This window comes from Salmo salar, chromosome 16 (assembly GCF_965601325.2).
Source record: "Salmo salar chromosome 16, fSalSal1, whole genome shotgun sequence".
NCBI classification, from domain to species: domain Eukaryota; kingdom Metazoa; phylum Chordata; class Actinopteri; order Salmoniformes; family Salmonidae; genus Salmo; species Salmo salar.
In genome coordinates, this window is record NC_138306.1 from 69800001 (window position 1) to 69821344 (window position 21344).

Sequence of the window (21344 nt, forward strand, 5' to 3'; positions counted from 1 at the left end):
ATGTACCGTGGTGTGATTCCCAAACTGGGTGGCGCATCATCTTGGCATGCTGAGGAGTAATATTCTGACCCACTTTGTCTAGGATCCCCTGACAACCCAAAAGGAAGCTGACATAATAAGGACACAAAAGCAGCCACTTCCCTCATGTGAGCTGAACCGAGAGATGCATCAATATCCATAATCTGTGAGGTGATGTTGGAGCTCTAAACTCAGGGAATACAATGTCCCAGGGTGCAAAGCATTGTAGTATACAGCTTGTATAACAGGCATGTAATATATTCATACATGTTTATGAATATACAATGCATATTATGGCATTGTACAGCATTCAAAAGGACCATATGTCTACAGTAAATATGTGGTTTACATAACCACATGAATAAGAGACAATAATACATAATAAAACTAGAATAAAGAGTACATTTGGCCCTATTTGTAATACAATACATCTGACCTTCAGACATTACTGTAAAACCCCTACATGCAAAAGGGGCGGGATGGGACAAAAATTTGGTCCTGGTATTTTATCCACACCAGCCCACATCACTGAGCGCACTACCAACTCAAAGCAAATTGCCACTTGCCACATCATCATGATGATGATGGTGGAAAATTACAATTTGCTTTTTGAAAGTTTTCTACCTTGAAAACGTGATTGCTGACATGCAAAACATTATGGGACTGTATCAACAGTGGCCTAATAAAAAAAAATAGCAACATATCATTTTAAGCGGATTATTCCTTTAAGCTTTATACGTTATAAAAGCCAAGCTAATGACTTGAGGATATATTGCAAATTAGAGCCTGTCATGTGTGTTCCCCTGAATTAACACACACCCTAAGTATCAATTACTAATTACTAGCATTATACCATGGTGTAACTGGTGCCACTACCTTTTACAGTTGGTGGCACCAGCCCATGATTTGGTCGGACCCAAATCATGAGCAATCATCTAATGAAGTCATTCATAGTGATTTATTAAGAAGTGTTATAAATAGACTACTGAGGTAATCAAGTAATATGTTGTTTCATCCAAGACATCATCTAATACATCCAATCAGGTATGATTCAATACATTTTGATGTGCAACCTAATACAGTGATTATCATGCTTTTTGTTTTTACCATACGCACAAAAAGCTTATTTCTCAAAAATGTTGTACAGAAATTTGTTCACATCCCTGTTAGTGAGCATTTCTCCTTTGCCAAGATAATCCATCCACCTGACAGGTGTGGCATATCAAGAAGCTGATTAAACAGCATGATCATTACACAGGTGCACCTTGTGCTGGGGACAGTAAAAGGCCACTCTAAAATGTGCACCTGAGGTAGCATGCAATTGGCATGTTTACTGCAGGAATGTCCACCAGAGCTGTTGCCAGAGAATTGAATGTTCATTTCTATACCATAAACTCTACCATAAACTGTCTCCTACGTCATTTTAGAGAATTTGACAGTAAGTCCAACCAGGCTCACAACCGCAGACCATGTGTATGGCGTGTGGACGAGCAGTTTGCTGATGTCAACGTTGTGAACAGAGGGCCCCATGGTGGCGGTGGGGTTATGGTATGGCAGGCGTAAGGGAACATAATTGCATTTTATCGATGGCAATTTGAATGCACAAAAATACCGTGATGAGATCCTGAGGCCCATTGTGAGGCCCATTGTGAGGCCCATTGTGAGGCCCATTGTGAGGCCCATTGTGAGGCCCATTGTGAAGCCCATTGTGAGCCCTTGTGAGGCCATTTTCTGACCAACAGATGCATATCTGTCTTCCCAGTCATGTGAAATCCATAGAATAGGGCCTCATTCATTTCATTAAATTGACTGATTTCCTCATATGAACTATAACTCAGTAAAATCAATTCAATTGTTGCGTTTATATTTTTGTTCAGAATAGTTCAGTATAGTTCTATCATTTAGTTGTCAGACTCAGGGAGCTAAGAGAAACAGTGTGTGTCTACTGTATGAAGACAGCCTTGTGGGAAGAACTCAGTTCACTACCGAGATAATTAACATAAATATCCTGAATCTGTCTTTGGCTGCATGAGATGGTTGTGTCAAGTGCAAATGTTAATATTTTATGACCAGCATTGAGTTTCTGACAACTGCCTTTCATCTGGATTCCATTTGTAATCAACAAGGGACAGATGGGGAGATGGTTGTGTCACGGAAACTAACCTAAGCCTACTATACAATACAGTGCCCCCACTCATCGTTACCACTGATCGTTAATGCGCTACTATTATTCCTGTAATCTGGGTTGGCCATGTACCGGTAAACAAATAGGCTGGCCAAATGTCTATCTGTTTATCTGGAATGATTTCCTCCTCCTGCTTGGTTGATTAGGTTGTCAGGTGAAGCTCTGAGCGCGTTGGTGGAAAAAAAACACGCACAAACCCACCAGTGAGCGAGCACCGCGCCCGAGGAGGCCCTTTCAACACCATGGACAGCGCGCTTCCGACATAGCCATTGAAGGTGCGCGTATCACCAAAGCAATTTAGACACTCCATTGAAAGTTTTTGTAATATCCGCAGTAAAAATACAGAAATGTAACTCACCTCCAATATCAGGGCGTAGTGTCTTGTCGTAGTCCTTAAGTAAGTTATTTAATATGCGCGTGGCCTCTGCCTGGTGGTTTTTGGGAGCGAGCATCTGATTGACAGTAGTGTCCTCATAGTCCCCATCGTAGTCCCTTGGGTCTGGGTCGGAACTAAATATCATATAAAAAAGAAGTTCGTTTTATTAATAATAAAAAAAAAAATCTCAGTATCACAGACATTAGATTATAATTCATGCATTAAAAGTCGATCAGTCTTAGTCTTACAGGGCTAGGTTTTTGAATTCAGTGCATAACAAGCGCAGATGAAACCAAACTTTAAACTGAAATCGTACAATAAGTAATTAATTTAACAGAAAAAATTATAATCCAAAATCAAACACATCTCAACACAAAACCAATTATTACGGACGTTCCCGGTCCCGGTTACAGTAATTAAACTACGCTACCGACAGAATTTAACTACTTAGGCTACCTATTTATTTTGTGATAGAATAGACTATTAATATGCAAACACGTTCGACAATTAATAATGCAAATGGTAAGTATAAATAGCTATTTGGCCAAACAATGATTCTGAAGTTCAATTAATACTCTGCAAGCGCGTCGGTGTTGTTGCGTATCACAGACGCGCGTGACATACACAGCACATAATAAGCTCTAATTGATTTAACCACAATTCACATTTCGACTATGTAAAAACAACACCTATTATCATAACAGTCACGAGACTTACCGCACCCGTTGGACTGACAGAAGTAAGAAAGACACCAGCAACTTGGTTGTCATTGTTCATGAAAATGACTTATGATGAAGACGGTGGAGACTTCTGCGTTGTTAGAGCGGTGAGTAGAGGGAGCCAGGGAGGAGAAGGAGCGGTATATATAAACTGGAACTATTCACCCAGTGTATAGTTTCCTATAGGAAATCCATCAAATCTCCTGATGATCGACCATGGATTAGGTTGAATTCATCCGCGTTCCGGAACTCGCCGAGATTGTTTGAGCCGCTCCGGTCCTTCTTTGCAACGTCAATGACCAATGTCTTAAACAGCAGCACCCCACCTTCTTCCGTTCCATTCAATTACAGTAACCAGTTTATGCACCGACATGATGACGTTATCGTTCACACGATACAGTAGGGCGTCTACCTACAGAACGAGACTCGTAAAAAAGCCTTAAAAAGCATTAGTATGCAAGTATGCAAGCAACATCTTAACTTTGACTAGCCTATTCACTTTCAAATGTTTTTCATTGCAAATTGTAGCTCCTTAGATCACATATCATTATCAATATTGCTATAACACGCTTTTACTTTAAGATAAATAATCACTTGATACATTTCAAGCAGAAAGCCATGGAAAATGGCACCATATCCTCTCAAAGTTGCTCCCTTTCTGAGAAAAGGCTGGTTCTCTACAATGCTTTCCCAACCAAAGTCGTGCTCTCCCTGTTTTTAGGATACACGAAAAATGTACAGTTAACTATCGCAGGCTAAACCCTGACACATAATGCTATTGGCCACATTTGTGTTGGTAGCGTTCGTTTTAGTAGCCTTCTTTCGATTAAACCTGTAAAAATAATCAACAAAACGTGAGGAAGTTTGCACTGAGAAGCCAGACCACCTCCCTGCGGCTGGCGGCGGTACTGCAATTTAGGGCTACTAGATCTGTCTGTCCAACCTGGTCTCAGAGCATTTCGCATTATTCTGTACGTAAAACTAATATACTATTTTTAGTATGATATTTTACGTTTTGTATGGTATGTATTAACTAGTGAATGTCCACCACCCATTTCGTATCTTATGTTACACATTAAAATTCTTATTTTATGTTACGAATATACAAATGTACAATATTTACGGATTTGTAAAACGTACGATATGTTACGAAATTCTTGCTCGGTAGCTAGTTGCCTAACGTTAGTTAGCTGGCTAATGTTAGCTAGGCTAGGGGTTAGGGTTACGTTTAGGGGTTAGGTTTTTATTTATTTATTTTTTATTTCACCTTTATTTAACCAGGTAGGCAAGTTGAGAACACGTTCTCATTTACAATTGCGACCTGGCCAAGATAATGCAAAGCAGTTCGACAACATACAAAAACACAGAGTTACACATGGAGTAAAACAACATACAATCAATGATGCAGTAGAAGAAAAAAAAAATAAGACTATATACAATGTGAGCAAATGATGTGAGATAAGGGAGGTAAAGGCAAAAAAATGCCATGGTGGCAAAGTAAATAAAGTATAGCAAGAAAAACACTGGAATGGTAGATTTGTAGTTTGAAGAAAGTTCAGAGATAAAATATAAATAATATGGTGCAAAGGAGCAAAATAAATAAAATAAATAAATACAGTAGGGGAAGAGGTAGTAGTTTGGGCTAAATTATAGATGGGCTATGTACAGGTGCAGTGATCTGTGAGCTGCTCTGACAGCTGGTGCTTAAAGCTAGTGAGGGAGATAAGTGTTTCCAGTTTCAGAGATTTTTGTAGTTCGTTCCAGTCATTGGCAGCAGAGAACTGGAAGGAGAGACGACCAAAGGAGGAGTTGGCTTTAGGGGTGACCAGAGAGATATACCTGCTGGAGCGCGTGCTACAGGTGGGTGCTGCTATGGTGACCAGTGAGCGGAGATAAGGGGGGACTTTACCTAGCAGGGTCTTGTAGATGACCTGGAGCCAATGTGTTTGGCGACGATTATGAAGCGAAGGCCAGCCAACGAGAGCGTACAGGTCGCAGTGGTGGGTAGTATATGGGGCTTTGGTGACAAAACGGATGGCACTGTGATAGACTGCATCCAGCTTGTTGAGTAGGGTATTGGAAGCTATTTTGTAAATGACATCGCCGAAGTCGAGGATTGGTAGGATGGTCAGTTTTACGAGGGTATGTTTGGCAGCATGAGCGAAGGATGCTTTGTTGCGAAATAGGAAGCCAATAAAGGTTAAAGGGTTAAGATTAGGGTTAGGGCTAGGGGAAGGATTAGCTAAAAGGGTTATGGTAAGGGTAAGGGAAGGGTTAGCTAACATGCTAAGTAGCTGCAAAGTAGATAAAAAGGAGTAAGTAGTTAAAAAGTTGCTAATTACCTAAAATTGTCCGTAATGAGATTCAAACTCACAACCTTTGGGTTGCTAGACATTCTTGTTATACACCTACTCATCCCCCCCGACCAACCACCATACTTTTGGTTTTGCCTTAAGTAACCATCTGTCTTATACCAAACGCAACATATCTTACTAATTTGAGAGTCCCGGATTTACATTTACTATCTTACGTCTAGTCCATGAGACCAGGCTGGTCTGTATGCCAGTGGAATAATACTGTACAGAGGATTTACCTTTTGACGTCTCAGACCCAAGATATAATCTGCCCTAGTAGGAAATAGCAGCTTCCCATGTGTGGAGCAGGAACGCAGCCACAGAAGAAGAGAGAGGCTTATTTTTCCCTGGATGCATATTATAATCCCACACCAATTAGAAACAGGGCAGCAGGTAGCCTAGTGGTTAGAGCTTTGGACTAGTAACCGAAAGGTTGCAAGATTGAATCCCCGAGCTGACAAGGTAAAAATCTGTCGTTCTGCCCCTGAACAAGGAAGTTAACTCACTGTTCATAGGCCGTCATTGAAAATAAGAATTTGTTCTTAACTGACTTGCCTAGTTAAATAAAGGTTAAAAAAAAGCAAGCACCCATTTCTCCCATTATGCCAAGCTAATGCATTTGAAAGATGTTCATGACATATAAATACATCTGAATCAGGATGTATTCATCCAAATCCTCCAACCAGTAGACCAGTACCCCTGCTTTCTCACAGGTTTGATTCAAATAGATGGATTATACTGTGTAATACAAGTTGCCTGATATAGGCTACTGTATCGCCTATCTACATGCAACATGCATACACAGAGGATATAGGCTACTGTGACTGAAAACCATCTATTCTATTCAATAATTTCTCCCCTGAAAACAGAATATAATAATATGGTAAAAGGTGATTTCAGTGTACTAATTTAATCAAATAATGTACATACATTTATTGACACTTTTTAGTCACATAAGCCATTGATGCATCAGACACACAGACATGGGTGGTAGTGTATGCACTATGCTAAGCTACAACCTCATAGCGATGAGCTATCATGAGTTTTTGTCTCAGTGTAGCATTGCAATTTTACATTTCTCCCTGCCTGCTGACACGCACCCCAGCTGTCCACTGCATAGGAGCACCACCATTTGTCATCAGTTAGGGCTTAAATTGGAGGGAAACACACAGGGCTCCTGAATGGAAAAGCAACTTAAGCGGAACTAAATCCTTGACAAACAGATGTATGGCAGATGTGGCTGCCACAGTGACTGATGGGATGGAATCAGTCCTCTCTCTCCCTACACAACAGGACCTCATGGGCCAGTATTTCTATAATCCATCGAGTCATCAGTGCAGTCCCCTCCTCTCCTATCCTTTGCTGGTTGCTATTAGTGACAAGGGATAGCTCATACATGACACCTCCATGGGGTCATGTCCCATTTGTCCCATTAAGATGTACTTTAAGTCTGATTGGTGGATTTCTTTTCAGAGGGATGCTTAATTGTCAAGTGCTTAAAAAAAAAAAACATTTGACTACAACCTCAAAGTATGTGCACATTGACACCAGTACAAGGAGAATAGTACACTTAACTAATTAATATACTGTATCTGACATTAAATTAAATAGATTTGATTTGCAATGGAATGACAGCATTTAATGATGTGGCAAGTGGCAATTTACTTTGTGAAAGTCCTTTATCTTGAAAACATGATTGCTGACATGCAAAACAATTTTGGGACTGTATCAAATGTGGACTAATGAAAAAATTACATACAAGTTTTTTTGGTGGATTATTCTTTTAACACAAGATGTCACATAGAGACATACAAATAAAGAGGTATTTTAGTCACTGTCTCTATATACATGAAGAATGTCTTTGATGCCTAGGAGATTTGAATATAAAATAATTAATAATGATACATGTACAGTTATTGCGTTATCTACAACATGATATTTTAATGAGAACTGTAAAGTCAGTGACATTTAAAGTATCCATCCGTCACCAATATTATCCATCATCATATCCATAATTATCCAGTATTTTCTCTCTGTACACATGCTGTGTCAACGAGTTTATATGATTCTCAGGAACAGCTTGTTTCATATCTCCATCTTTTACTGAAGTGGGGATTCTTTTTTCTCTCCAGTATGGTGGCCTTGAAGCACAAACTTATTATTTTGTGTTGAATCCATTATTCTTCTTTCTCTCTTTAAAAAAAGACACCGTATCTCGATCTCTTGAGTCTGTAACAAGAAAGTAGGTGTTACCACAGAGGCACCATGCCCCAGAGCCCTACCCACATGCTCTCCTTTCCGTACCCTGAACAAAGCGCTCTGGGCCTGGGGTGAGGGTGGGTGGTCAGTCCCATGTGGTTGGTTCTCTCTCCAGGGGCCATATCAGATAGTGTTTAACAGGTACAAGCTCATTATCCCAGGCTAATTAGATCCTAGCGGACTTCAGGGACTGGGGCCAATCTGGTCATGACACAATGAGGATAGGACAGCAGTGTAGAAGGGCTGTGTTCAGTAGGGCAAACTGCAGCAAAATGTTTTGAAACGGTAAATGAAATAAGTGTTTCTTATTGAACAAATCCAGGAAGTCCCTCCCTGTTTCAGTCCGTTTTCCCCCATTTGATGCCTAAGGAACACGACCCTGAAAACGGATCCTGTTACAGTACATGAGTTCAACCTTTCACAACAAAGGGCAGCACAAAACTTCTAAGTAGGCATCCACTCCCTCTAGCTTCGGGAAAACGCTTTCATTGCAATTGAAAAAGTCAGACCTTATAAACCAACCATTTTATAACTTGGCAATGATTAGAATTTTCCGACTGTGCACTTTCACCTAGGTTGATTAGACTGTATCATCAATTACATCACAGAGTTGTATCTTGCTAGCTTATTTGGCCTCTGTCTCCACAGTTAGACCCAAGTTTGTCAAAAATGATTCATCTGTACATTATATAGATAGAGGTAAGAAATAGTAACATTTTAAATTGTACAAACAGTACATGTGAGATGGGCAAAAATGACAAAAGTATAACAACATATGTATCCAATAGAGATAAGAGAGATTTGTCTGCAGTATTATACAAACTTTACAAATTGACTGGAAATGACACTGAAAATCATTATTCGCCACTTTCCTTACCATCCTAGCTTCCGATATCTTATTACTAACACAGCATGTGTTTCTCAGTCTCTTATTCTTCAAGATGACAGGGTTATAAACAACAACATCAATACCATGACAGTTTTCAATTCATTTGAGGCCAGGACAAATGTCCACACTGCAGCATTTCAAAATGTCCTTGTCGAGTTTCGCTTTCAAAATGCCATTGATTTTCACTTTCAAAATGTCATTGTTGAATTAAAGCAATATACAGTAGGTATAATGATGGAATATCAAGGCAAACATGGTTAGAGTATCTCTCTAAAAAGCTTCATGCAAATGACAGTATGAGAATTACAGAACCCATGACATCTCCCATCCTTTGTGACACAGTAGCATTTTCTTTAGCAGCTTGTAGGCCAATATGGTTGAAGGTAGGGTCGTGTGTTTGACAAAGACACTATGTTGGAGCCAATATGTTGACTCCTTTGATGACCGGTTCTCTGTTGAGGTAAGTAGCCCAGTACACTAGGTTAAAGGTTCCAAACAGGACAGGGAAAACAATCCGGGACATTTTGTCGATTTTGCTCACGCTGTTGTAGGTTTTCTTGGGGTCCAGGACTTCTGCTTCAGACGATCTTAGTTGTATGGAGGTGCTGTTGGAGATGGTGGAGATAGAGATATCCTTAGTGATGTTGGGGGTGTAGTTCACTCCTGCTGTACAGACATTGTTGGGCTTCTTAGAAAGCACCATAGGGTCCCTTTTCTGTTGAGATAAAACATTTAAAATGTATCATTTTAATATTTAATACGGTACTATTTGTGTTGGATGGATACAAATAGTCCATGTTACATGTAGACCCACACAAACCGGGCCTAAACGGTTTTTATTTTAACTTTACGATTTCTGTCAGTAACTATTATGCATGTACAGCATCAACGTTTCCATTACGTCATCCCAAAAACACAACCATAGCTCTCTATCACTTTTCAATAGTGTTTCATAGACAGTTTTCTAAATGGAGAGAGGGATACCTGGACTCACCTTTGGGTGCTGAGCCTCCATGGCCTTTTTGCCATCCCACGCCCAGCTCCTCTTAGTGAAATAGTTGACGGTGGCAAACTCGATAAGTGCGGAGAAGACGAATGCATAGCACACAGCGATGAACCAATCCATGGCTGTGGCGTAGGCCACCTTAGGCAGCGAGTTGCGAGCGCTGATACTGAGAGTAGTCATAGTCAGCACTGTAGTAACACCTGGTAGAAAAACAGACACGTCATGTTCATTAGGGCACACAGTGGAAAAGGGTTTCAAACGTTTTGCAACAGAAAAAATAAAATAAGAGTTTCTAATTGGACAAGGCCAGGTATTCCCTCCCTGTTTCAGTCCATTTTCTTCCATTCTCTGCCTAATGAACACTACCCCTGTATGATGAGTGAGCAACAGGTTGTAATATATTCTTTAGTATATGGGAATAGAGTGGTTAACATAATCTGTAGTGACGTGTGGAAGCTGTAGACATTTTGGGATCATCAACTAGATTCAGCCGCAGGCTGATTTGTTATTGAGCGGATGGTCAGGGGGCCGGAACATAATTACAAATCATTTGTAGACTGCAAATTGATCGCAAGAAGACCAAACAAGTATAATACTTCATTAAAACATAATCATTTCAAACCTTGCTTAAATTTGTATTCGATAACATACAGTATACACTATATACAACAGTATGTGGACACCCCTTCAAATTAGAGGATTCGGCTATTTCAGCCACACCCATTGCTGACAGGAGTATAAAATCGAGCACATAGCCATGCAATCTCCATAGACAAACATTGACAATAGAATGGCCTTACTAAAGAGCTCAGTGACTTTCAATGTGGCACCGTCATACAACAGCTCAGCCGCGAAGTGGTACAAGCTCAGCCGCGAAGTGGCACAAGCTCACAGAACGGGACCACCGAAGCACGTAGCGCATCCTAGGTTGCAACACTCACTACCGAGTTCCAAACTGCTTCTGGAAACAACGTCAGCACAAGAACTGTTCATCGGGATCTTCATGAAATGGGTTTCCATGGCCAAGCAGCCGCACACAAGCCTCAGATCACCATGAGCGTCAGCTGGAGTGGTGTAAACCTTCACGCCAACTCTGGAGCAGTGGAAACGCGTTCTCTGGAGTGATGAATCACGCTTCACCATCTGGCAATCCGAGAGACGAATCTGGTTTTGGTGGAGGCCAGGAGAACGCTACCTGCCCGAATGCATAGTGCCAACTGTAAAGTTTGGTGGTGGAAGAATATTGGTCTGGGGCTGTTTTCCATGGTTCGGGCTAGGCCCCCTTAGCTACAGTGAAGGGAAATCTTAACGCTACAGCATACAATGACATTCTAGACGTTTCTGTGCTTCCAACTTTGTGGCAACAGTCCTGTTTCAATGCCCCCATGCATAAAGCGAGGTCCATACAGAAATGGTTTGTCGAGATTGGTGTGGAAGAAATTGAGTGGCCTACACAGTGCCCTGACCTCATCCCCATCGAACACCTTTGGGATGAATTGGAATGCCGACTGCGAGCCTGGCCTAATTGGCCAACATCAGTGCCCGGCCTCAATAATGCTCAGGTGGCTGAATGGAATCAAGTCCCTATAGCAATGTTCCCAGAAAAGTGGAGGCTGTTATAGCAGAAAAGAAGGGACCAACTCCATATTAATGCCCATGATTTTGGAATGAGATGTTCAATGAGCAGGTGTCCACATACTTTTTTTGGTCACGTAGTGTATCTCTCTATTATGGGTGGGAATATTTTGGAATAGATTTTCAAAATTAAATTCACTTAGAGCTGATTTGCTGGTGTTTTTATGGTCTTTTATGTCCAACAATAAATAAAATAAGTATAACAATTTATTTATTTTTGCTCAGAACTTGGGGGGCCAAATGAAATCCCCCTGCCAGTTGGGAAACCCTACTGTAGACATTCAGGGGTTTTCTAGGGACAAGAGAAAGGTGGTCATCACCTGTGATGTCTATAATTGCCTGAAAATCTATTTCAAATTGGCATCATCATGAATGATATAGATAATTGCAGTTTAACCAGGTCGTTATTGTGAAAGATAATGTGTTCTCAATGACTTATCCGGCTAACTAAAGGTTTAAATAAAAAAAAATCTTAACAGGATTCATGAAAATTGTGATAATTGTATGTGTTGGGTGACGGGGCAACACATACTGTCCATTTTGAGTTGAAAGTACACTTTTAGTTAGAGTTGATTCAAGTGGTTGTGGTGCGGTCATACTAACCAAAGACGGTCCTGGCTGGTACAGATTCACGGTTGAGCCAGAAGGACACCTGGGACAGGATCACGGTCATGAAGCAGGGCATGTAGGTCTGAATGACAAAGTAACCAATCTTCCTCTTCAGGTAGAAGTGACACATCATGACTGTGTACTGTCCTGTTGGTTTAGAGGACAGTGGGACAAAGATAAATGAATTATTGCAGTGGTAACAATGATAGAGATGTACAGTAGAAAGAGAGAGTGAATCGCAAAGTCATCCTGCATTTTTATCTAATTGTATTATATATTTGATAATTTTATCGAACTTTATAATAATATGCATTTTTGTAATTTTTTTAAAATATAAAATATAAATATATATTTAAAAAACGTTATATAAAAAAACACATGACCAGGATGCAACAATCGCCAACAAATTTAATTATCTAAGAAAACAATTAATCAGATGAATAAAATATGATATAAAATGGCTTCGCTAAAATATGTATGTTACGCTCAATAATGTGACGGTTGCTGTGTGAGGTAAATGTGTTGTGGTAAAAAAGCGGAGAGAAAAAAAAAAAACATATCCTGTTAACCAACTGAAGATTGCATTTGAAGCTTTTACAAAATCCTTTCTAGCTTCCCACAGCCGGCGCCTGATAAACTATAGAAAATCCACTGATGACTGCTGCGTTCTCCAGGCAAAATCGGATTTTTGTATCTCACTAATCCCCTGTAACAATCTGCATCCTGCCATCAGGGAAAACGCTAGCTCAGTCCTGCCCACTCACTCAGCTTGGCTCTGCTCTGCTGTGCTCTGGCCTCGCGCACTCGACAAGGACGCGACGCTACCAAATCTCCAGTGACTGACGGACAGATATCTACACACCTTAGCTCCTAGTTAATAACAATTCTCCCATGGGGTGTGATGGAGGGGGGCTGACCTGGTGCCCCATGGGAAGTTTGTGATTCTGTGAGCCAAACGGACGTAGGGCTAACGCAGGGACCATCATGTCTCCAGCCCCAGAAGCCCCAGCTAGCCGGCGTCTTCTCGGCCCACCGGGGAGACACCCATGACTCCCAGCCTCTCTCCGCCCCGAGCGACCGACCGACCGACCGACCGACCGACCGACCGACCGACCGGGGACCCGATCCTCCATCCGGACTGTTTGCTGTTGATGCATGGAGCCCGATGAGACTCATAGAGGGATGAACATGTACCTTTGGTGGATTTTACTGCACGGATTTTGGAGCGTTTATGGGGAACTTCCATTCATTGCAGACAATAACGCAGCCATGTTGGTCAACTGGTGAGTACTAAGGCAACGGTGGTCCCAGAAAGTTCTTGAAATACTTAAGAAAATTTAATTTACATGTAAATATGCAAATATAAAGAAAGAAGATTGGAATAGGCTGGGTTTTGGGATATGTCCAAAGGAGACATTGCATAAAGGCACACTGTTCTAAACCCAACTAAAGGACTCCATTTTGCAGGATAAACTATATTTCCCTCTTTTACCAAACAATGTACTATATCATTTTAGGGGTGTACGGTATTTATTTTCAGTCTGGTTTGCTGTAAATGTACTGTGAGGGGGTATAGGATGTCATGTCCCTAAACCGAGCTGTTGCTAATCTCGTCTTGATTTAGCCATAGAGGGATTGTAGCTAAGATTAGGCACATGCTAATTGAAGAACCACAACAGAACTGACCCACTGGATTCCCATCGGGGACAGTGAACTCTACAGACTTGGCCCTGGGCCAGACAGACGGCCTACAGCCACCACCTGACCTCCGCAGCTTCCATTTGTCACTGCTGGAAAGCAGAGAGGAGCAGGTGGAGGAAAGGAGATCCACAGAAACACACTTTTAGCTAGCGGGCCTACTGAGGTTCGGGGTCAGTCCACAAATGGACTATAGTTTACACTTATCAGTGGAAGCTTATAGGATCCCGCTGCCTACTTAACAGGCAGGGAGGGTTTTAGTTCTTATCCATGATCAAGGGAGATTGCCATGGAGGGACTGTCCTGCCTCTCCTCGCCTTTCATGGCCAAAGAGTTAAACGGCTGTGATGATGACTCTGACTGGGCTGGATGGTTTCTGCCATTCTACGCACAATACCAGGGAAATCCACACTTTTAATAGCCATTCTGCAGACAGCAGCCGAAGTGTATTACAGTTCCGCTTTACATAAGGGAATTAAGCCTTTCAGTCCCACGTGTCTTTGCCCGGGAGCCTGGGATGTCCAATCCCTGCGGGCGCTGTGATGTCGTCCTCTTATGCAAAAGCCTGATGGGACAGCCAACACGGGATTAACCCTTGACTCCCAGGGAGCTCAGGACAGGAATAAGTGAGTCCATGTGTAGCCTAAAGTGACAGCTGGCTACTTCCCTTCCTGCTCTTGCTCCTTCTCCAAAATATTTCCCTTCCCCCCCTCTAGCCTACAGTGAAGTACAGTGGAGTTCGGAGAAGTCAGACTAAAAATGACATTTGAAAGGAATAGGATACTTTCCCCAAAATATTAATTTCCCCAACGTAACCGTTAAGAGTCTACTGACCCACCTGTGCTTCAATCTAAGTAACGTAATAACAAAATCCCCATGAAAATCGGTCAGCTTAAGATAGAGATATTTGCATGGGCTGTGTCTTAATCCATTGCGTCCGCCTATGACGGCCTTCCGCACCTGCGGTGGAAGGTGGCCGAGCTATATCGGTGTTTGTCAGACCATGAGACATCCCGGTCTTCGGTTTGGCCTGCCAACTAAGATGACCACTCTATGAAAAGATGACTCTCTGTTTTGCTCTACTACCGCAACAAGTGTCACAGGACTCGTCTGAAGGTAACCCATACAATGAATGGAAGTATGGAGGTAGTTTTGTGCCGACAAAAATAAGGGGTTAAATATGTGTCCATGAAAACACAAATATTTCCTGAGCTTTCTTATGTCTCCTAGATATAGGACAGACACTTCAAAACCTTTATTTTTGCACTGTCTTCATAGTCATTTATGAATGTGTTATTCAATGCATTTCTATGCATTGAAAGGCCAAAATACAATATTTATATATTTATATATTTTTCATATTTCATATCTTTTCTATGTAGTAAAGGCCAAAATACAATATTTTATCAAACATTGTTTATATATATTCTTTGATACCTAAAGGGGTCCTACAATGCTAAATCAATGTCTCAGGCTACATTCCATTCCAACATCCATATGTGCATACCAATTAGAATGCATGCCGTAATACATTGCTTAATTCTAGGGTATGCTAGTGTGGATATTGGAAGAGAGCTGGGACAGGTTTTTGAGTATATACCTCACCTCGACTGGTGTAGATGTCCTCAGAGCCCGCGGTCTGGCCAATCAGGTGGTACTGGTTGAGACGGGATCCGTCTTCTGCCACCACGACAGACTTGGCAGCACCAGTTTGCCAGAGGTACACCACCTCAGAGACTGGATAGGCATCTGAAAGAGAGAAACAGGACACTGTGAGGATGCTAATGAGATATTATACAGGCCAGGGCACGTATCAGAACTAGCAAGTCTCAGACCAAAGTCATAGTTGAAGCTCAGATGTTGAGTCGAGCGACACTAGGATGAAGCTATTACTAGGACTAAACGTTCTCTTCTGGCAACACAATCGGAGGCCTATGTCGTGTACGCATTAAATGCATTATGGAAAAGGAACAGAACAGTTTGTTACTTATGTCCAGGACACAAGGTTCCTCATATCCTACTCTAAGTGAAACTACATCCTGGTTTTGGTGTCCTAGTTGATTTGTTTATCAAATGCAAAGTCTCAGTGCTTCTGATCCTGCTGTGTTAAGTACAGCTAGGCACCCATTGCGTTTGTGGATTATGTGGTGAATGGTTTTCTCTCTAAGAACAGAGCTTAAGAGACGACACGGCTATACCCAATCTCTTTGCCTTTTACCATAGTAGGACAATCCACCGGAAGCTGTACAGTATAGACCAGAGTAAGGGACTCTGCCAGCTTTGCCCCTCTGGGGGCTTCAGGCTTAGATTGAGCTGTGGTTGAGCACATGTTTGCAACGCAACACAGCTTGTTAATCACATAGCCACCCACAGTGGCTGATTGGAGCTGACAGTGTCGGCTAACACTGACCCCCAAGGTCTGGTCCAAATTACGCCTCTGCCACAGCAGAGAGGGTCATCAGGCATCGTGACATACAGAAAGACAAGGATGCATACGCAGACAGACAGACAGATGGGTAGACGGAGAGGCAGATAGGCAGGCAAGCAGACACACACAAACACCAGCTTCAGATTGGAGCCTACTAGTTTTTCGCTCAAATTGGTGATCTGTAATCAAATTCTTTCCCAATTAATCTAAAAGCGAATGATTTCTCTTGTCAGCTCTCTGTGTCGATTTTCCACCCTTAGGACATCATCCCTCTTACCTAGAGGATTACAGGAGGGTCCAGTGTGGAGCTCACTCTACTGGGGCTAAGCCCTAAAGACTCATGACATCCACAAGGAGTTGCATTGGCTCCTCTCCTGAAACACTGACTCAAGATAGAACACAAAGGCCTGCCAACATTTAGGATCTCTTAATAGGCTGTATCAATAGAACAGTCTGGATCGATCAGTAATACAAAGTTCAGGTCAGCTATAGTTTATTATAGCCAGATAGAGCATGTCAAATATGAACTATGAACCAAAATATGAAGATGAAGATTTTGGCGATCTGTTACAGCCAAAACCCCACTTTTTACACTACTCATGACAGAGAGTTATCATTTGAAGTACAAACATATCTAATTTTCTTTAAAAATGAATTAACAAAAGCATTGTTACTATCAAATTTCCAATCATCAGACATATACTATGTACATTCTACACTGAACAAAAATATAAATGCAACATGTAAAGTGTAGGTCCCATGTTTCATGGGCTGAAATGAAAGATCCCAGAATTTTTCCAAACACACAAAAAGCTTATTTCTCTAATTTTTTTCTCACTAATTTGTTTAATCCCTGTTAGTGAGCATTTCTCCTTTGCCAAGATAATCCATCCACCTGACAGGTGTGGCATTTGAAGAAGCTGATTAAACAGCATGATCATTACACAAGTGCACTTTGTGCTGGGGAAAATAAATGGCCACTCGAAAATTAGCCGTTTTGTCGCACAACACAATGCCACTATAACGACACAGGACAAGACCCAAATGCAGACAAAAGAGGAAGTTGGTTCGAGTTGCTGATATTTATTAATAGACTAGGGGCAGGCAAGAGGCAGGTCGAGGACAGGCAGAAGTTCGTAAACCAGGTCAGAGTCAGGTGGGTACAGGACGGCAGGCATGCTTGAGGTCAGGGCAGGCAGAAAAGGTCAGAACCGGGAGAACTAGAAAACAGGGACTAGAAAAACACACTGGTAGGCTTGACGAGACAAGGCGAACTGGCAACAGACAAACAGAAACCAACAGTATAAATACACAGGGGATAATGGGAACAAATGGGAGACACCTGGGGGGGTGGGGACAAGCACAAGACAGGTGAAACAGATCAGGGTGTGACAGTAACCCCCTCTAGGGGCGCCACCTGGCGTCCTACCCGGGCGCATACCTGGTTGACCGGGATGCCGGCTGTGAAAGTCAGCGATGAGGGCCGGGTCCAGGATGTCCTTAGTGGGGACCCAGCACCTCTCCTCCAGGCCATAACCCTCCCAGTCAACCAGGTACTGGAAACTCCTGCACCGAGGTCGAACACTCACCAGGCGTCTCACCGTGTATGCCGGATGGCCATCGATGAAATGGGGAGGGGGGCCTGGAAACAGGAGACAAAGGGCTTTGAGACAAATCTTAGAAACATGAACCGTGGGATGTATACGGAGGGAAGCAACAGAACACGAACAGCAGTGGGACTAAAGATTTTAGAGATGGGAAAGGGGCCGATAAAGCGAGGGGAAAGTTTACGGGATTCCACCCTGTGAGGCAGATCCCGAGTGGAGAACCATACCCTCTGCCCGAGACGATAACTGGAGGTGTTCTTAAGCAGAGCGGACCGGGCTCTCTTCCAGGTACAGCGACGGACGAACATCTGGGCTGAGGGTATGCTGACCTCTTCCTCTTGCTCTGGGAAGAGCGGAGGCTGGTAACCCAGGGAACACTCGAAAGGTGAGAGCCCAGGGGCCGAGCAGGGAACGGTGTTCCGGGCGTAATCCACCCACACGAGTTGCTGGCTCCAGGTTGTGGGATGGGTCCTGATTGGCACGCTCCAACTGGCCGTTGGACTGAGGATGAAACCCAGAGGACAGCCTAGCCGACGACCCAATGATGAGGGTGCAGGTAAGTTGAAGGTAACTTGGGAAGGGGAATGAAATGGGCGGCTTTAGAAAACCTATCCACCACTGTAAGGATGGTGGTGTTGCTATCAGACGGAAGGAGACCAGTGGCAGGGATATATGGGACCAGGGTTGATGAGGCACAGGGAGTGGTTGAAGGAGGTCAGCCGGAGCTTGCCGCTGAGTCTTGTTCTGAGCGCACACAGTGTGGAGACGTCAGAAACCATAGTCAGCCATCAAAAACGTTGTCGAATGAAAGCTATGGTCCAGCGGGAGCCGGGATGACAGGTAAGCTTCGAGGAATGTGCCCATTCTAGGACTGGGGAGCGAGCCGAATCAGGGCCCCCCGGTGTCCGGCTGGGAATGCTGCACCTTGCGGACCAGGCTTTTGATTCCCCAGACAAGTGTAGCAGCGAGACAGGAGGTAGGGAGGATGGTCTCTGGATATGATGGTGTAGCCGCAGAACTATACAGGTGAGAGAGAGCATCAGGCTTAACATTCTTGGTGCCAGGGCGGTAGGTGATGGTAAAGTTAAACCAAGTGAATAACAGAGCCCAACAAGCTTGTGTAGAGTTGAGAATTTTGCCGGTGCGGGGATATTCAAGATTCTTAAGGTCGGTCCAAACTAATAATGGGTGTTCTGCCCCTTCAAGCCAGTGCCTCTACTCCTTCAGTGCCAACTTGACCGCAAGAAGCTCCCAATTACCAACGTCATAGTTCCTCTCAGTGGAATTCAGGCAATGAGAAAGGAAAGCGCAGGGGTGCAACATTTGGTCCTGGGCCGAACGTTGGGACAGAACGGCCCCACTCCAACGTCCAAGGCGTCAACCTCCACCACGAACTGACGGGACGCCCTGTCGGCAGCTTGGGACCATGTGAACAGCACCTTAGGAGAAGTGAGTGCAGAGAGAGGAGTAGCCAGGGTGCTGTAGCCCCAAATAAAGCAGCTGTAGAAAGGACTGTATCCCAGAAAACGATGCAGCTGAACTCTAAAGGTGTGTTGGGGCCAATCCTCCACCACTCTCACCTTGTCAGGATCCATCTGAACGTTCCCTTCAAAGATGACGTATACCAGAAAAGAGAGAGTGGAGCGAATGGAATTCACTCTTCTCAGTTTTCACAAACAACTGGTTCTCCAGGAGGCGCTGGAGGACTTGTCGGACATGCTCTTGAGCAGAACAGGAGCAAACAAGGATGTCATTGAGGTAGACAAACACAAACCGATTCAGCATGTCACAGAGCACATCGTTGACCAGGGCCTGGAACACTGCAGGGGCGTTGGTTAGTCCAAACGGCATGACCAGGTATCATAGTGTCTGTTAGCTGGGTTGAAGGCGGTCTTCCACTTGGCTCCTTCCCGTATCCGAACTCGGTGGTAGGCGTTCCGACGGTCCAACTTAGAAAAGATGGTTGCCCCCTGGAGAGGTTTGAAAGTCGAGGAGATGAGTTGTAGAGGGTAACGATTCTTCGAAGTGATATCATTGAGGCCCCGGGAGTTGATACATGGACGCAGGGTCTTGCCCTTCTTTTCCACAAAGAAGAAACCTGTGCCGGCAGGGGAGGCAGAAGGTCAAATGCTCCCAGCAGCCAGAGAGTCCTTAGTGTACTCCTCCATGGCCTTGGTCTCAGGGCCAGAGAGGGAATACAGCCGCCCACGAGGCAGTGTGGTGCCCGGGAGAAAGTCAATGGCGCAATCATAGGGGTGATGCGGAGGAAGGGAGGTGGCGCGAGCCTTACTGAAAACCTCCAGGAGGTCCAGGTACTCCGCGGAAACGGCAGAGAAATCCAATGCTTTTCCAGAGCCCGCAGTAGGACGTCCCGGGGCAGGCTGCGCCACTTTAAGGCAATGTGAGTGGCAAAACAGGCTCCAACCCAGGATAGAACCAGTGGTCCAGTCAATCAGGGGGTTGTGCCTCTGGAGCCATGAAAACCCCAAAACGACAGGAACATGGGGAGATTCAATATGTAGAAGCTGTATGGACTCACTGTGATTGCCCGACACTCGCATGTTAGTGGGAACCGTACTGTGAGTGACCCTGCCAATGGAGCGTCCGTCCAGCGCTCTGACCTCCATGGGAATGGAGAGGATTTGTATGGAGATACCCAGCTCAGATACTAGAGTAGCGTCCATGAAGCTCTCATCAGTCCCAGGTTCAATGATCACCCGGAGAGATTTAGACCAATCACCCCACAGCAGGATAACATAGATAGGGGTACAAGTAATAGGAGTTACAGTGAGGGAAAAAAGTATTTGATCCCCTGCTGATTTTGTACGTTTGCCCACTGACAAAGAAATTATCAGTCTATAATTTTAATGGTAGGTTTATTTGAACAGTGAGAGACAGAATAACAACAACAAAATCCAGAAAAACACATGTCAAAAATGTTAGAAATTGATTTGCATTTTAATGAGGGAAATAAGTATTTGACCCCCTCTCAATCAGAAAGATTTCTGGCTCTCAGGTGTCTTTTATACAGGTAACGAGCTGAGATTAGGAGCACACTCTTAAAGGGAGTGCTCCTAATCTCAGCTTGTTACCTGTATAAAAGACACCTGTCCACAGAAACAATCAATCAATCTGATTCCAAACTCTCCACCATGGCCAAGACCAAAGAGCTCTCCAAGGATGTCAGGGACAAGATTGTAGACCTACACAAGGCTGGAATGGGCTACAAGACCTTCACCAAGCAGCTTGGTGAGAAGGTGACAACAGTTGGTGCGATTATTCGCAAATGGAAGAAACACAAAGGAACTGTCAATCTCCCTCGGTCTGGGGCTCCATGCAAGATCTCACCTCGTGGAGTTGCAATGATCATGAGAACGGTGAGGGATCAGCCCAGAACTACACGGGAGGATCTTGTCAATGATCTCAAGGCAGCTGGGACCATAGTCACCAAGAAAACAATTGGTAACACACTACGCCGTGAAGGACTGAAATCCTGCAGCGCCTGCAAGGTCCGCCTGCTCAAGAAAGCACATATACATGCCCGTCTGAAGTTTGCCAATG

At 43.5% G+C, this 21344-nt stretch overlaps 2 protein-coding genes and 1 long non-coding RNA gene across 4 annotated transcripts in view; 1 reads left to right on the forward strand and 2 right to left on the reverse strand.

The window, feature by feature from the left end:
- The window catches only part of LOC145861126 (uncharacterized), a 12219-nt gene extending 8096 nt beyond the window's left edge, over nt 1-4123 (reverse strand). Inside the window, exons 1-2 of the long non-coding RNA XR_014380958.1 lie at nt 3297-4123; nt 2562-2713 (exon numbers count right to left, since the gene is read on the reverse strand). This is a non-coding gene — a long non-coding RNA (uncharacterized LOC145861126). The remainder of the gene's footprint in view (nt 1-2561; nt 2714-3296) is intronic.
- Nucleotides 4124-6560: 2437 nt separating this feature from the next.
- Nucleotides 6561-21344, reverse strand: part of LOC106574423 (gamma-aminobutyric acid receptor subunit alpha-5) — a 34328-nt gene continuing 19544 nt past the window's right edge. The window contains exons 7-10 of the mRNA XM_014150303.3: nt 15354-15497; nt 12045-12197; nt 9795-10006; nt 6561-9515 (exon numbers count right to left, since the gene is read on the reverse strand). Of these exons, the coding sequence (XP_014005778.1) occupies nt 9210-9515; nt 9795-10006; nt 12045-12197; nt 15354-15497 (815 nt within the window). The 3' untranslated portion in view covers nt 6561-9209. The remainder of the gene's footprint in view (nt 9516-9794; nt 10007-12044; nt 12198-15353; nt 15498-21344) is intronic.
- Nucleotides 12553-21344, forward strand: part of LOC106574421 (gamma-aminobutyric acid receptor subunit beta-3) — a 54761-nt gene continuing 45969 nt past the window's right edge. Inside the window, exon 1 of one of the 2 annotated variants that reach the window (XM_014150298.3) lies at nt 12553-13333. In XM_014150298.3, the coding sequence (XP_014005773.1) occupies nt 13206-13333 (128 nt within the window). In that variant the 5' untranslated portion in view covers nt 12553-13205. The remainder of the gene's footprint in view (nt 13334-21344) is intronic. The other variant, XM_014150297.3, reaches the window with a different exon arrangement.